The sequence below is a fragment of the Xiphophorus maculatus genome, chromosome 13 (assembly GCF_002775205.1).
Source record: "Xiphophorus maculatus strain JP 163 A chromosome 13, X_maculatus-5.0-male, whole genome shotgun sequence".
NCBI classification, from domain to species: Eukaryota; Metazoa; Chordata; class Actinopteri; order Cyprinodontiformes; family Poeciliidae; genus Xiphophorus; species Xiphophorus maculatus.
Window position 1 is genome coordinate 28,059,686 of NC_036455.1, and position 17,570 is coordinate 28,077,255.

At 41.7% G+C, this 17,570-nt stretch overlaps 1 protein-coding gene across 2 annotated transcripts in view; it reads left to right on the forward strand.

Annotated features, from left to right (window-relative positions):
- The window catches only part of trappc9 (trafficking protein particle complex 9), a 214,892-nt gene extending 205,579 nt beyond the window's left edge, over positions 1-9,313 (forward strand). For both annotated transcript variants that reach the window (XM_023345160.1, XM_023345161.1), the window contains 2 exons: positions 5,868-6,091; positions 8,683-9,313. In XM_023345160.1, coding sequence (XP_023200928.1) covers positions 5,868-6,091; positions 8,683-8,862 — 404 coding nt within the window. In that variant the 3' untranslated portion in view covers positions 8,863-9,313. The remainder of the gene's footprint in view (positions 1-5,867; positions 6,092-8,682) is intronic.
- Positions 9,314-17,570: the final 8,257 nt, after the last annotated feature.

Below are 17,570 nucleotides of genomic sequence, written 5' to 3' on the forward strand. Positions count from 1 at the left end.
AGGCTGACATCATGCTAACATCAGGCTGACATCATGCTAACATCATGCAAACATCAGGCTGACATCATGCTAACAGCAGGCTGACATTATGCTAACAGCAGGCTGACATTATGCTAACATCAGGCTGACATCATGCTAACATTATGCAAACATCATGCTAACATTATGCAAACATCAGGCTGACATCATGCTAACATTATGCAAACATCAGGCTGACATCATGCTAACATCAGGCTGACATTATGCTAACATCAGGCTGACATTATGCTAACATCATAATGTCCTGAGAATTACTGTTTAGAATTCTCAGGACTGTTTAGAATTACTAACATCAGGCTGACATCATGCTAACGTCAGGCTGACATCATGCAAACATCAGGCTGACATCATGCTAACGTCAGGCTGACATCATTCTAACATCAGGCTGACATCATGCTAACTTCTGGATTGGACCTAATCCTAATTATATTGAAAATGTAGCTAAAACCAGTTTTTTGTTAAAGTTAGCTACTGTGGATTTAAAACTCATTTAAATTACATGAATTCTTAATATTTTTATATTTAATATTTGTTTTCGTGTATGTATGTGACCATTGGTTATTATAGTTAACCAAGACTAACCAAATAACGAAAACTGAAATTGAGAAAATATTTTCATTGACTGAAGTGAATAGAAATTAATGGGGAAAAACAACAACTAACTGCGACTGCATCGTGCTGAGTGGTACTGAAACACACTGAAATCCTTCGTTTTGATGTTTATGAACCTGTTAGTCTTTCAAACTGAGATAATTCAGATTGATTTTAAAATCTTTTAAATTGACTAAAATAAATTATTTTTAAGTTTATTTACATTTTTTCATTAATTTCCCTCCACATAAGCAGTCTGCATCAGCTGCTGTTCAACAATAATTGAATAAGTCTTTTGAAAATGGCATCTTCTGTTGAACTTTCAATACCAAATCAATGTAAACATGATCACAATACAATACTCTGACCTTTTTTTAGTTCTGCACCTAAAAATTAACCAAAATCTAAGAAAACTAAAACTACTACTATTTAAATAATAATAAGTAATAAAAATTGTCAAACACACTCTAAAAACTGTGACTGAAATAGACAAACAAGGTACAACAAAATAAAACTAAACAGTGAAAAACTCTCCTAACTCTGACCACGACTATAATCATTTTCATCTCCATCATGTTTTACATTTACACACAGTTTACTATGTAACTCATGTAGTCAGTTTGATGGCGTAGAGTCGTCACTCCTGTTGTTCTCTAAGTGCTTGTGTCAGAAATCCAGTCCTCCAGAAAGCTGGACATGACATCGTTATTAGCATGGCGCTGATTTGTCCGTTCTTCCTGTAACACTGTAACACTCCTCACCATCTGACCCGACAGCCGTGGCGACACGCCAACATGAACCAATCGGTGTTCGCCGGCTGCTTTTCCACCTGCAGTCACATGATTATTCTGAAGGAGGTGCTGGACCCGGTTTGATCCCAAAATTGTCCTTTCTTCTTACAGCGGACTCACTTTGGAGTCCCCTCCCCAGTTGCCGTGGCAACGTCTGCCTAAGCTCTTTGCCTGGTCAGAGAACAGCATGCTAACACCAAACCAGGTGCTCGTGTAACATGTGGACAGAGCTCTTTTGCCCACTCCGTCCCGTTGCCCAGACAGCACCCAGTAGATTTACTGCCTTGAACTTTTGACTCATTTGTGATTTTATAGCCATTGTTTCTGTGTCACTTTGTGGGATTTTTAATGTGAGATACTGACCTACAGTGGTGCGTAATTGGCAAGTGGATGGTGAAGTCCACAAATGTTTGACAAACTAAACTCTGAAGAGTGTAGCGTTCACATAGGACTGATGTACTGACGGGGTCTGCTGTCGTAGTCGTGGTTTAATATTTGCAGGTTTTTCTGTGGAACATGATTTGAGGAAAATCTGTCTGAAGAAAAACAAAAAACCTTTTTGAGAACATGATGGTCATATTTTTTTTATATGGGATGATGATATTTACTTAGTTTCCAGCCTAACAAAAAGAAAAATAGGTCTACTTTTAGTGTCATCCCGTAAAAACAATGTTATAATAAAATCTTAAGTTGTTTTTTTTATCATTTCCAGCCATGTTTTCTAAAGACTCACTATGGAAAGCCCAAAGAGCCAGTTGTGGCTCTGGAGCCACAGGTTGCAGATCTCTGGTTTAGATCGAAACAGATTCATGTGTTAGGATGGCCTAGTCAAACTCCAAACCTATCCAATTTCAAAACTGTGCAAGGACTTGGAGCTTGACTCCCACCAACATTCTCCATACAATTTTTGTGACCTGAAATATGCAGTGGAGTGGTTTAGATCAGATCGCCTTATATTTCAACCATTAAAAAGCCATGAAGTGTTTTTGTTCCACTTGATGAATATGTACCGTCTTGTGTGGGTCCATCGCATAAAATCCCAATGAAATACAGTAAACTGTTTGGTCGCAGCATGGCGATAAGGGTTTATTGGGGTTTGCACACCGTCTTTGTCGCATCTGTCGCCTTCTATCACCTGAAGAACATTTCCAGGATTAAAGGACTAATGTCTCAGCCAGATCTAGAGAAACTCATCCATGCCTTCATCTTCAGTCGTATTGATTATTGCAACAGCGTCTTCACAGGTCTGTCCAACAAATCAATCAAACAGCTGCAGCTGATCCAGATGCTGCTGCTGGAGTTCTCACTAAAACCAGGAAGATAGAGCACATAACACCAGTTTTAAAGTCCCTCCACTGGCTCCCTGTAGCTCAAAGAATAGACTTTAAAATACTGTTGTTAGTTTATAAATCACTGAACGGCTTAGCACCACAATACATTAAAGATCTGCTGCTGTTGTATCAACCTTCCAGACCTCTCAGGTTCTGGTTCTGGTTCTGCTCTGCATCCAGAACCAGAACCAAACGAGGAGAAGCAGCTTTCAGCATCTATGCACCACAAATTTGGAACAAACTTCCAGAAAACTGTAAAACAGCTGAAACACTGACTTCTTTTAAATCTCAACTAAAAACCCACCTGTTTAGGATTGTATTTGAAATGTGATCAATTACAAATTTATTGATGGAACTTGACTTAATGCTGTGTTTTGATTATTGATTCTATGACCGACTCCCAAACTGACAAAGTATGAAGTATTTTAGAATCAGACAGATGTTTAGAATCATGTAATATAGAGGTGGATGTGATGAAGTTGGATTCTCAGGTTCCGACTGTATCTAAGCCTCAGGCGTGTAACCTGAGCGTTGCCTGTTCGTCCTGCAGACAGCCGGTTTGCTTTAACGTAAGAACTGAGGACGTAGCGGATACTCTGAGACCTGCTGACACTCGGCTCAACACAACAGGGAGCGGACAGCAGACGTCTCTGAAGCCATCTTCATCACTCGCGTCCTCTCAGGGGTCGGTCTGCACATGTTTGCCGAGACACTGAGCCAAAGTCAGAAGTCTTCATCTGCTAGATCCAGCACTGGTCCACTTGTGATGCCTCCACAACCAAATGAGCTCTACGTTTATTTAGCTGAGTGTATTTTTGAACACAGTTGCCACTTTGCCGCAGTGCAGCGTTCGGTGAACATCGCCGGTTGCGTTTCCCAGCCGATTGCTTCTACCGGCACTCCGGGACGGCAGAGCGAGAGAAACTCTGGAGCGAGTGTTTTTCGGTCTGTGGGTGTGTGTGTGACTGAGCGGGGTGTGTGTGTGGGAGTTCATCAGCAGACTAACCATCCTCTTTTGTTCACTTTTAATGTGGAAAAAATGGATCCCCGCTTTTAGAACCAATGTAAGCCTACCTACAATTTGCACATCTCCTAGCAACAAGACTTTGAACAAACTAAATATATCCACTTGCCAAGGTGTCACTAAAGGCTCGACGATGCTGGTCATAAGGTGGATGTTTAAACACGACGTGCGCATCCCGTGATCTCAGGAGAGGTCTGTTTTATTTCACCAAATGGTTGACGTCATAGGAATGGTAGAGTTTTAGAAGCTGCTGAATTAAGTAACAAAATCTTTACTGTTTTTTGGATTTTGCATTCATAAGCAGAAAGCTTTGAGATCAGAGTATCTCAGCATCCAGCATGGATGGAGCAAACCTGTTCACCCCTTAACCTTCACCTTCAAAGCACTTCACACTACAAGTCGGTGGGTCTTTGAGGACTCCGGGGTTGTCATGATTAATGGGGGGTTTTTTGTATAGGGATTTCTTAATCCTTTTTTAATGGTTTGGTCATGTGTCTTTTTTATTTTTGTTTTTAATTGTTTTATTTTTTGTATGTAAAATGTCTTCCAGTTCCCAGTGTGGAGTGTTCATTCGTCATTGAGACAGCAAACTTGTATTATTATGCCATTATCAAGATATTATTAGAAAATGGTCTCAAGACAACAATATAATTACTGGGATGTTTATCATCCAGCAAAATTTATTATCATGACAGGCGGAGTCTATTCCTTGAAGTGTATGTATTTTCCAGCCACATAATGCCGTTGTATAGCACAATCAAGCAACTATGATAACTATGTTACCTTCACTTGTTATAAAAGTGCTGTATGTGTTAAGTACGTCTTAAAATAAATTAACACATTGAAATTGGGTCTCTGTCTCGTTAAAAACTCCAGCTTTTTCTGAAACTCCACCTTCAGGAAGTCATCTTAACACAGTTCCTCTATTAATCCTTTAACGTTTTTATCAGTGTTTCAGTTAGAAGTAGCTCGTATAATGAGCTCAGAAGGTGTTTGCTAATTGCTGCCGGCTAATCTGAAGGAGTGGGGAGTCACAGCTAACATCACAGAGCGCTGCTCTGTGAGGCAGAAGCTTAATGACTGCAGCTCTGAGGAGGAGCTTCGTCATGAAGGCGGGGCTAGGTCCATCCGGGCACAGCTGTATGGTTGCCATGGGAGATTAACATCTTTCTCAAACCTCCATGAAAAAATCAAGGCAACACTCCAAGTGTGTTTTTGATGAGGGAATAACATAATATGACGCAACGCTAAGAAAATATTTGATTTAATTCTGCCCCTTTAAACTGAATTTTGCGGCTGTAAAGTGACAAAATGTGATAAAGTTCAACGCCACTAAAGCTCAGGAATTTTATAGAAAACTGGCAGTTCAATCTGAATTTTAATCCAGTTGTAAATCAGAACAAACTAACAAAAATGTTTTTAGAAATGAAGAAAACTCCCTCATGTCTCTCTCTGCCGCTGTACGCAGCAGCCCGGCTCACCGGCGCAGCGAACGCAGCTCCGCTCTGCCATCAGGCTGTCACAGCGCCGGTGACTCATGGTGTTTATCGCAGCCGCGGGCGTGACACTAGAAAGCATACACCAGCCGGGTCCGGCATCTGCGCTGCGGCCTGAGCGTGTGCCACTGTGAAACCGAAAAGAGCCGTCATCGGGTGATCGGGGCTCGCCGTTCGGAGCTCTGACTCCGTCAGGTTTGTTTTTTAGAGCAGATCGTTGCGTCTCGATCGGCGCCGGAGCCAAACATGGGGCCACTTCAGGAGCCGGTGGCACACGGCAGTGCAGCCCTATTGAAATCACTCTGTGTTTCCTGATTGGCTGTGTGAGGAGGGATGTTGTATCTACTCGACAACGGACGTGTGCTTGTGTTTGACACCGTTTTGTTTTTTAAACAAACACATTTTTCATGCATGAGATTAAAAGGGGGGAAATTAGTTTAGTATTTAGAATTAAGCTTTCCGTCTCTATCGAAAAATGTCTAAAGAAAAACCGTTTTGTCTCTGAGGAGCTGTGTGATTGACTAATGACGGTCTGAAGGATTTGATGAACGTTGATGTAAAGACGTGCGCTCTTGTTTTTGTCTCCCGCTCTCAGACGTGTTGGTGAACGGGAGGCCATGCGACTGCGACGTGGTGGCAGACTGCAGAGTGGGCGACGCCGTGACCCTGGAGGTTAAACTGACCAACCTGAACAAGAACCCGGTGGGCCCGCTGTCTCTGACCGTGATGCCGTATCAGGACTACCAGAACGGGGTCCAAAACTACGACCTGGACGAAGCGGTCACCTTCGTCGGCTCCAACACCTTCTTCATCGACGTGGTCAGTCTGTTTCAGAACAAAACCCTGTAGACGGTTGGGTTGGTAAAGCCACAGGGGGTTTGCAAAAAATATTCATACTGGTTGAGATGTCAATTAATTTATGTTCTTAAGATTTTAATTAGTGGACTGACACAAATCAGGTAATTCAACTCACTTTATTTACAGTAGCTGCATTTCTGTTAAAAAAAAAACTTTTTGGTTTTTAATTGGTGTTTATTATTAAGGGAGGAAAAAATTCTAAACACTTGAATGTGACAAACGTGCAAAAAAAAAGAAGAAATAAAATCAGGAAGGGTGCAAACACTTTTTCACTCCACTATATATAGCACCAATTTATAACAAATGTTGACTCGTGGCACTTTACAATACACACACACGCCTGCATGCACACTCCCGCACACACACACACGCACACGCACACACACGCACACACACACATAGGTGAAAGAAGGAAATCATAGAAACATGTTTAATTTGGGATTCAAATAGAATATCCAAGTCAAAAATATCAGAGGTTCTAAACTGTATTATTGGGGGTCTGTGTAGTAACTGTTGACGAAACAGTTTCTTTTTCAGAGGTTTTTTCCCAATTGGAATAATTGGAAAATATATCGTAAAAAGAACTGGTCCAAGCAGAGAGCCCTGTGGTACTCCACTAGTAACCCTGGAGTGTGAAACAGAATTATCGTTCACATGAACAAACTGGAATCTGTTGGATTGATGGGAATTTAAACCAACCCAATGCTGCTCCTTTAATACATACAACATATTCAGTCCCTTCTAAGGGAATATCATGACTGGCTGTCAAAAGCTGAACTGGGTTCTACCAAGATACAGGTCCAATATCTGACACCGAGCCACCAGACTGGAACATTTTGTTATTGTTTAAATGCTCACACACCTGATTAGCTACCACCTTCTCATGGATTTTAGATTTGTTTTAAAAAGGAAGATCAGATGTAGATCTGTAATTTATTAATTCATATTGATCGATTGAAGGTTTAGGCTGATTGTTTCAAACGGAAATCTTCTTTAAATAATTAGATCTGGCTCAGGTTGAAGTTTTGGAAATGGCTGATATTTATGATAAGTCAGGAAGCTCAACTGACTCAAAACACCCAAACACAGATCAGCTTCTGTAGTTACATTCTGTACTGTAACCAGTTTGGAAAACCTTTAATAGAATCTTTTTGGTAAACTTTCCCAATAAAGATGAAACTGGTTTTAAAAACACGCAACTTATTTCACTTATTAAAAGTTAAAAGTGTGTTAAGAGGAAGTAAAAAAAAAACCACAACAAAGTTTGATCTATAAAAAGACACAAGATGTCAGTCAGTTAATACAGATACGAATTAAGACCTAACCGCTTCTAATTGGTGTCGGGATGAGGGACTGAGAGCGTTCACGTTGTGTTTCCAAGCTGAGTTACCATGGTAACGTGCTGAGGAGACAGACACATGCTCCGGTTCAGCCGGGCCCGATGCCAACATGCTGCCTGATGTTGGACAGCTGGCTTGGCGAGGAGCCTCGAAATAAATTAGGCTTATTTCAACATGTCTGCACAACACACACACCCACTGTATGTGTTCACTCAGGACACACAAATGTTTTTAGAAATAAAGAGAAACCAGTTTTAAAGACCAAGAAAAATATTTGTTGGCACTGAAACTCCTACAGTTCTTCAACTGTGTTGCTTAAAATCCTTAAGCTAAAAGTTTTACCACAGAATGGATTCAAGAAGCAAAAGAAAGAAAAAAAAACTCTGAGTGTCAAACACACTGCAGGCGGATAAAAGAGACTGTTAGAAACAAAACAAAGAGCTTAGAGTCTGAAAAGAAGATGAAAGGATGAGAAAAGAATCCTAATGAATGTGTGAGCACCTTAATTTTGGTGACTGTTCTCACCTTTTTTCCTTTTTTACAGCAAAAGCAACATCTCCTTCTTATCATGGAGATGTTGGAGATGGAAGAGAAACAGGAACAGGAGTACATTTCAGCCAAAACTCTAGAAACGACATTGAAATTCCTGAGAACCTGAAGTCAAAAGTTTACTGAAAAAAGACTCAGACATGTTGAGATCAATCTCAGCAATCTTCTGGAAAAGACGTGGAAATCTCTGAGCTCGGAATGTCAGGCATTTGTGAGGAAAATAAATGTAAAAAATTTTGAGGAAACATTTTGAGATTAATCCCAAAAGGTTTCTAGAACGAACTTGGAATATTCTTAATTCAAGAAGTCTGAAAATTTCAACTTTTGAAACTCTTTTTTTGTTGTTAATTTTTACTAAATTTAAGGGTTTAAAAAAAAAAACTTTGACTTTTCAAGCTAAGAATGTGCACGTTTTTTCAAGAAAATTGACAAAAATGTTTTTTTTTTTGTTTCGTTTTTTTTCTATCTACCCTGATGCGCCGTCGTACTCTGCTGGTGTTCCCAGTTTAATTCAAAGTCAAATTCAAAAATACTTGATTAATCCCAAAGGGAAATTAAGTGTTGTTGTAACTCATTAATTAAGACTCGTCAAAGATTTATTGAAGATCGTTTATGTAGAAATGACAGCAGAGTGTCCGCTAACGGCTCTTGTTTCCGTCGCAGGTTAAACCCAGAGAGAGCTCGGTGTGTGAGGGCGCCCTGCTCTTCCTCTACACCGGAGACTTCTACCTCAACATGAAGGTTCAGAACGACAGCGCCCGGCGGGAGCTTCCTCTGGCCTGGTTCACCCTGCCCGGCGTCCACGTCAGGGCTCAGGACACGCCGCTGCAGGCCGGGGCCTAACTGACCCAAACAGCCTAACGTAGCGTAACGCGGGGCGTGGATGTGACTTCGTTGCAGGTTTCTGCTACTGTTTGAAGGAATCGGCACAGCCTGCTCACCGGAGGACATGTTTTCAAAAGCTAAACTGACAGGAAATCGTTCACTGATGATAAAAACCAAACTGACTTTGTTTTTTGTTACAGGAAGCAGGAGTTAGCTTAGCGCTGTGAGCCCTGCTGAAGCTCCAGACGCATTTAGCTGTACGAGTCGGCTTCTTCCCTGAGAACCTACATGATGAAATGTTTTATTCCCTCTGTTTCAACAACTCTATACTTATTATTATATATTTTTTTCTTTTGTTTACTGCTGCAGAATCATAAGGCATTGAGATATTGATTATATTTAGTTAGCTGTGTTACTGGACTGATTATGCTGATGACAAACTGCTGCAAATAAATGCTAAAAAAAGCGACATGTTGGTCAGTTTGCTTTGCTTCATCCATCTTAAATAGTCTTAGTGGTTTTATTGATCACATCCGGTCGATCAGTAAATATGTCGGTCAGTCAATCATAATTCTGGGCAAAAATAAGAGGGAAACTGACACATACAGAAAGATGAAATAGATAATAGCACTTAAAAAATCTGAAGTTTTGTCAACTAACTGACTAGTGGGGAAAAACCAAAATTACACAAGAAACTTAAACGATTGATGTTATGCTGAAGTTATTTATTGGTTTTCAGTGTTTATCTTTCAGGGTTTTGGGTTCAGACTCCTTCAAACTAGCCAGCTGCAGTTAGCAAACACCTGGTGGAGCTGAGCTCCTTATAGAAGCTACTTCTCAGTGAGATGCTGGTAAAAACATACGAGTGTCATAGAGGATCCATGTTGTGATGACTTCCTGAAGGCAGAGTTTCAGAAAGAATACAAGCTTCTTAAAGAGACAGAGGTCAAATTTCAAGACATTAAATTAGGAAGTCAAATGTGATTTAAGTCATGTTTGAGATATATGATTTTTATAACAACTGAAGGTAACATAGTGACTTGTTTGTACTATAAAATGTCACTATGTGTCTGGAGAACACATAACACCGCTACTGTAAAATAACACACAACTCTTCTGCAGCCTTTATCATGACATTAACTTCGGTAATGAGGCAATGGTGGCTGAAAACCGTGTATATTAAAGATGAAAAAAACAAAAAGCTGTAGATTAGGTTTGATGTCATTTCCAAATCCTTGGTTCCAGCTTCAGACTCCAGTGGAGCACAGCCAGAAGCCACTTCCTCCTCATCCTCTTCCTCCTACCTGTTCATATTTTGAATTCTCAAAACTTTTCTTCTGTTACTTAAAAAAAAACAAGATTTCTTATCAGACGTCATCACTTCATTATCAGGTACTCGGTGTCGATGTTCTGACCAGAGTCGGTTGTCAGTCAGTTTGTGGTGACAGACAGTGTGTGTGTAGGCGTGTGTGTGTGTGTGGTTTTGGGCTGTTTCCACTGCGAACTGAACCTGGGCAGAAGGAATCCCCCCAGGACCGCGGCTGAAGAGTCCAACACGCAGCAGGAATATTCATGCAAACAAACTTCCAAAGTAAGCAGAGTTCGATCAAATCCGTCTCTGTTCTGTCTCTTCGTCCCTGTAACCTCGACATGCAGACGATCAGAGGAGCGCAGCAGACTGAGGTGTGTGTGCAGAAGGAAGAGGAGCGCTCTGACACCTGCAGGGCTCTCTGGCATCCCTGGTTCTGCAAGCAGAGCCTGGCACAGTAACCACACACTGTCAGGATTCTGGTTGGAGTGAGGGTTCTTTCCAGAGACGAGCTACGCGGAGGAGTTTGACAGCCTGACGCACCTGCATCGGATTCCGGTAACCAGGGGCAGGCTTCTTAAGAAGCGGTGGAACCACCAGTCATCGCTCGATGGTTACCACTTGTTGGTCAGACTCAGCCCTAAGTTCTCGCAAAATCCATGTTAAGTATTGTCCAGTCATTTTGTCCTTTTTCTCTTCGTTACCTCTCAGATCTTGATCCCGCTTCCCAGAGCCAAGCCTGGAACTTCACCGGTCAGGCGCGTCTCGTTGGTTGGCACCTCCAAGCAGTTCTGATCCGCTGCGGCCCGGGACCCCCGAACCTACCTGGACTCTCGTTCCCTCCTGACGTCCCCCAGTCTCAATTCTCGAACCATTGTTTGACCTCATTAAAACAAACCCTCGTAACCGTAAAAATCTGTTCTTCTGTGCGCACCTGCATGTGGGCAAGGAAATTAAAATCCAACATGACACACACACACTCCCTTTCAGCAAAATATACACCGATCCAGAGTGAGGTTCCTCCAAATGTAAAGAAAACCCAACAGGAACTCTAACATGTGGATGAAAAACACTCTCTCAGTTAAAGATCCAATAAAAATAAAAACTTAATTTTCCCCCCCTATAATTCAGGTTATATTTACAGAATATTTTCATGCTGTTTTTTTTATGTCATTTTGTACAGCAAAACTAAATTATCTCAACAGTTTAAAAGAAGCAATCATAAAATAGCCTCACTGCTGCCAAGTTTAAATCATTTCCTGTCCCTATAAGAATTTCTCTGATCGTTTTTTTAAAATATTGTTTTACATCAAAATCTTAAATTGGGTAGAGAATCCTCCACCATCAGACCAGATGTTGAAGCAGTTCACATCGCCATCGCTGTGTCCTGACAGTACCATACTGTATGTTCTGTGCCATTACCATGGAGACGAACCTGAACAGTTGCCATTATTAAACTTTGCTATCTGAGCATCTCCAGAAATACACCAGGAGTCCTGGAGGTGGGAGCTGCAGACTGAAACAAGAAACAGACGTCAGCCGTGTTGATGGCGAACCTCCGCCTCTTTATTACAACCCTAACGTTAATAAGATGTCGGCAGAGGAGAAAGAGGGGGAGGAAAAAAACAAATCTTTAATGGCTTTAATGGAGTTCTGGAAAAAGGAAGGACGTCGGTGCATTAGCAGCGCTGATATAGAAAAAGGAAACGGAACATTTAGTGAAGCACAAGTTCATAAAAGCTGCTGCCCTTCCTGCTCGGGTCGTTCAGTTCACTGTGTTCCAGCAAAGCTTTCCGCAGAAGATGCTACTAACATAAATACAATAATGCTGATGTAATAATGATAGTTATTATTATTAGACAGTAAACCATTCAGGTCAATATCAAACCTTTCTACTAAAACAGAAAGTTTTGGCATTTATTTTATTATTACTATTTGCGTTTTCTGGTGAGGCACCAGACAAAGCGCAGCCCGAAGACCCCTATGATGGACAAGACCTTTGGACTTCATGTTCTCTCGCCCAGACGCGGGTCACCGGGGCCCCACTCTGGAGCCAGGCCTGGAGTGGGGGCACGATGGCGAGCACCTGGTGGCTGGGCTTTTACCCATGGAGCCCGGCCGGGCTCAGCCCGAAGAGGAAACATGGGTCTCACCACCTATGAGAGGGGCCAAAGGGGTCGGGTGCAGTGCGAGATGGGTGGCAGCCAAGGGAGGTCCTGGCAGTACGATCCTCGGTTGCAGAAGCTGGCTCTTGGGACGTGGAATGTCACCTCTCTGGTGGGGAAGGAGCCGGAGCTAGTGTGTGAGGTTCAGAGGTTCCGGCTAGAAATAGTCGGTCTCACCTCGACGCACGGCTCTGGTTCTGGAACCAGTCTCTTTGAGAGGGGCTGGACATATTTCCACTCTGGAGTTGCCCACGGCAAGAGGCGTCAGGCAGGAGTGGGCATACTTGTTGCTCCCCATCTCGGTACGTTGGGGTTTACTCCAGTGAACGAGAGGGTAGCCTCCCTCCGCCTACGGGTGGGGGGGACGGGTCCTGACTGTCGTTTGTGCTTACGGGCCGAATGACAGTTCAGATTACCAACCCTTCTTAGAGTCCTTAGAGGGGGTACTGGAGAGTGCCCCTCCTGGGGATTCCCTTGTTCTGCTGGGGGATTTCAACGCTCACGTGGGCAATGACAGTGAGACCTGGAGGGGCGTGGTTGGGAGGAACGGCCCCCCCAGATCTGAACTCGAATGGTGTTCTGTTGTTGGACTTCTGTGCTCGTCATGGATTGTCCATAACAAACATCATGTTCAAGCATAAGGGTGTCCATATGTGCACTTGGCACCAGGACACCCTAGGCCGCAGTTCGATGATCAACTTTGTCATCGTTTCATCGGATCTGCGGCCGTATGTCTTGGACACTCGGGTGAAGAGAGGTGCGGAGCTGTCCACTGACCACTACCTGGTGGTGAGTTGGCTCCGGTGGTGGGGGCAGTACAGCACCAACACTGTTTATAGTGGGGATGGTGTGCTGCTGACCTCAACTTGGGACGCTGTGGACTGGTGGGCAGAGTACTTCGAAGACCTCCTCAATCCCACCAACATGCCTTCTATTGAAGAAGCTGAGCCTGGGGACTCTGGGTTGGGCTCTCCAATCTCTGGGGACGAGGTCGCCGAGGTGGTTGAGAAGCTCCTCGGTGGCAAGGCTCCGGGGGTGGATGAGATCCGCCCGGAGTTCCTTAAGGCTCTGGATGTTGTAGGGTTGTGTTGGCTGACGCGACTCTGCAATATCGCATGGACATCGGGGGCAGTTCCCCTGGATTGGCAGACTGGGGTGGTGGTCGCCCTGTTCAAAAAGGGGGACCAGAGGGTGTGCTCCAATTATAGAGGGGTCACACTCTTAAGCGTCTGCCGTCAAGCAGGCGCTGTACCGGTCCGTCGTGGTGAAGAGAGAGCTGAGCCAAAAAGCAAAGCTCTTGATTTACCGGTCGATCTACGTTCCCACCCTCATCTATGGTCATGAGCTTTGGGTCATGACCGAAAGAACGAGATCGCGGATACAAGCGGCCGAAATGGGTTTTCTCTGTAGGGTGTCTGGGCTCTCCCTTAGAGTTATAAATGGCAGTTATCATCTCTGCTGAAGGAGGAGCTTCTTAAAGAGACAGAGGCCCAATTTCTAGTGATCAAACTGCTAAGTCAAGGTTCTTTTAAGTTGTGTTTGATATATACAGCATTTTTACAACAACTGAAGGTAACATAGTAGCTTGATAGTGTTATAAAATGACACCATGTGCCCGGAAAATGCATAACACCTCCCACACTGTCCCTTTAAGGGGTTAATAGAGGAGCGGCAAAAGCAAGCGAGGCTAACCAACAGCTGATGATGTCAACTGGAACAACAAAATTTCATTTCTATTTGAATAAAGTATTTCTGAATGAAATGAAGCAAACATATATAAATGGTCCCTAAGTTATAAATTAGTAGTTTCAAATATTCCAACTGTTTTTATTTTTTAAAGTTCTTCTTCTCTAATAATAATGCAGATAAACTCTGGTGTTGATTCAGTCTTCACCTGCTGAAGGCCGTCTCCATCCAGCAGGTGTTCTGCAGCTCTCCATCCCATCTCTTAATCTTTATTTGCATGAAACATAAATGATTTATTTTCCACAATATGATCAGAGTTAATGCTTGTTTAAACAGCTTTCTGCTCCATCCATTATGGAGCCGCATAACATGAAACATGAAACCATCCACAATGTACAATATCATCATTAATGTTCCAGGTTGGTGATGAGATCATTTCCAGACATTTTCCACCTTTAAAGTCGCAGCTATATTGTACAATTCAACTGAAAATTGTACAATAAGTAGGTAGCAACAGCTTTTACTTGTTTCAAGTTGGAAACTGTGGCTACTTTTTATACAAACTCACCAAAATGGACGATAAAATGTGGGAACAATGTTTCCTGCTGTCGAGTCTTGATTTCAGTTTCAACGTTCAGTTGTTGCATTCAGAGTTTTGTGAAAAATGACAGATTTATTCATCTTAACAGTGTGACAGTCGTCTTATTGACACACGTTGAGCCGCCTGGTGTTCGAACAGTCATCATATCTCTTAATAACCATAGTGTAGCCAAACCTCTCAGAGCTGCTTTGAGTACCAAATCAGACACTTGAAATTCTCTCAAATTGTTTTCTTGAACATAAAAATGCGCTCAGTTTCACCTGAGTGAGGTTGGCCCCCCGCCTTCTTCAAATCAGACAGAATTGGTGTCAAATGTTTGTGATACGTATGTGCAGCAAAAAGTTTTGTTTGTGCCGCTATCGTTTTAAAGATATTAATATTCCCAGAGATCATGAAAGGTTGACCAGCTCCTGTCTCCCCCCTCACACACACACACAGACACACACACACACACACACACACACCTTCTTCAAATCAGACACAATTGGTGTCAATTGACTCGACTAGGTTTGTGCTGTTTTGTGCATCAAAAATTGTTGTTTGTGCTGCTCTGGCTTTGAAGATATTAATGAAAGTTAAAAGGTCATTTTGATTTTGTAAAAGTGTGGAGGCTGGTTGACCTTTTGACCTTTAAACTTTCATTAATATATTCAAAGCTAAAGCAACACAAACAAAAAAAATTTTTGCTGTACAAACATAGCACAAACGTAGATTTGAAGAAGATGGTGTGTGGGGAGGGGTGGGGGGGGTTGACCTTTCATGACCTCTGGAAACATTTCTTGATATCTTTCAAATGATAGCGGCACCAACAAAACTTTTTGCTGCACAAACATATGACGACAACTTTCTCTGATCTGAAGAAGGTGGGGGTCCAACTTCACTCAGGTCTCAGTTTTTACTCTGACAGCCTCCAGAGTCACAGATCTCATTCCAGTTCAGGACCTTTGGGAAGATTCTGTGCAGAAACGTCTAGACAAACCAAAAAACCCTGAGAATATTGAATCTGTGCCACAAAGAATCAAAGCAGCTCAGAGCTAAAAACCTCCTGCTAACAAAGTGAGTGAGGAGCATTTATGGAAACACTTTGCTTTTTGACCCCCTTTGGTGCTGTTAATGACCACATCACTGGTACCACCACCAGATAAAGTTACTGTATGAAGCTCTTATGAAAACCGCAGAAGATTTAAAAGCAGAAGGCGTTTGATCTCACAGTGTTACCATTCAAGACTCAAGACTGAGAAAGTTGCCAAATGGAGACGCAAGTTTTAATCCTCATTTCTTTTCCTGATTTTTGCTCCCTTCGTATCACAGAAAAATCCAAATTCTGCTGAAAATTGTTTATAATTTCCCCACGTTGTCTCAAGCTGATCATTGTATTCTATCATTTTACATTTTGTACTGATTGTTTTAAAGACGGCACTCGACAAAATGCAATGTGTGTTACAGGTTTTGCCAATAGTTGACAGTATGATGTGTTTATGGTGTTATGATGTAAAGCATTTCAAACTGCCTTGTTTCTGAAATATGCTTTACACAAAACTTGATTGACTGATATGCTGGCCTAGTTTCCATAATAAACTATATTATAATGATTTCATTTCAAATATTCCAACCGTTTTTATTTTTTAAAGTTCTTCTTCTCTAATAATAATGCAGATAAACTCTGGTGTTGATTCAGTCTTCACCTGCTGAAGGCCGTCTCCATCCAGCAGGTGTTCTGCAGCTCTCCATCCCATCTCTTAATCTTTATTTGCATGAAACATAAATGATTTATTTTCCACAATATGATCAGAGTTAATGCTTGTTTAAACAGCTTTCTGCTCCGTCCATTATGGAGCCGCTGCTTCAAACCCTAACAGGAGATTTAGGAACATAAACCATCCACAATGTACAATATCATCATTAATGTTCCAGGTTGGTGATGAGATCACTTGCAAACATTTTCCACCTTTAAAGTCACAGTTATATTGTACAATTCCATTAATATTTTGTAAGTTAAAATACCTTAAAGTTCCCTTTAATTCTAAGAGAAGCAGAAAGTAACATTTTAATTTGTCAAAAAACCCCTTTAAATTCCAGAAACAATAACGAAACGTGTTCTGCATATTCCAAGAAAAATAGACGAAGATTTCTGAGAGAGTAATAAAACTACACAGCAAAGTCCATAAAGGAACCTGTAAGGTACAAGAAAGTATTAGAAAGTTTGGTGAAAAGCAACATGTGAGATTGAAGTTCCCAGTAAGTATAAAAATATTCTGAAAGCACTTTGAGCTGCTTTTAGTATGAAGGGTGCTTTATTAAATGGACGGATGGATGACAGCAACATTCCAGGAAAGACTTAAGAAAATGAAACGGACCCTGGACGTAGTTTCTAGAAAGAGCAACTTTGGAGAAGCAATTTGTAAACTCTGAAAATCTCAGAAAATCAAATAACTTATAGGATTCGAAATCATCAGGAACCATGTTTGTGTTGAGGAAAGAAGTGAATTCATAAGTGGATGATTAGATCCTGGTTTGAAAATCCTGCAGGCTTTTCAAAGGTTGAGTCAGTGAAGTTTAACTGAGCTTATCGACACAAAGTTCAGGTTTAGATATGTCCAACTGTTACAAGCTGTGTGAACTGGAGAAGATGTATAGGAAATAAATCTATGAGTTCCATGAAAACACTTTATGAATGTCATCTAAGTTCAGATAAAGCAAGTTGTAAGTTTCAGAAAAGAACTCATGTAGCATCCTAGCTTGTGCATTGTAAGAACGATTATTTCCTGCAAAACAAAACGCGTACATGTGGTTGTTTTTGAAGCATCCGATAAGATCTAGAAAATTTCTGTGAGTTCCAGCAAAACTGTTGGAAAATACTCAAGAAAGGCCCAGAAAAATATCCTGAAACTTCAGCTAAAGTAGTCTATATGTTCTATAAAGGCAATAAATAAATCTAATCTACAAGTTCATCAGAAGTACCCTG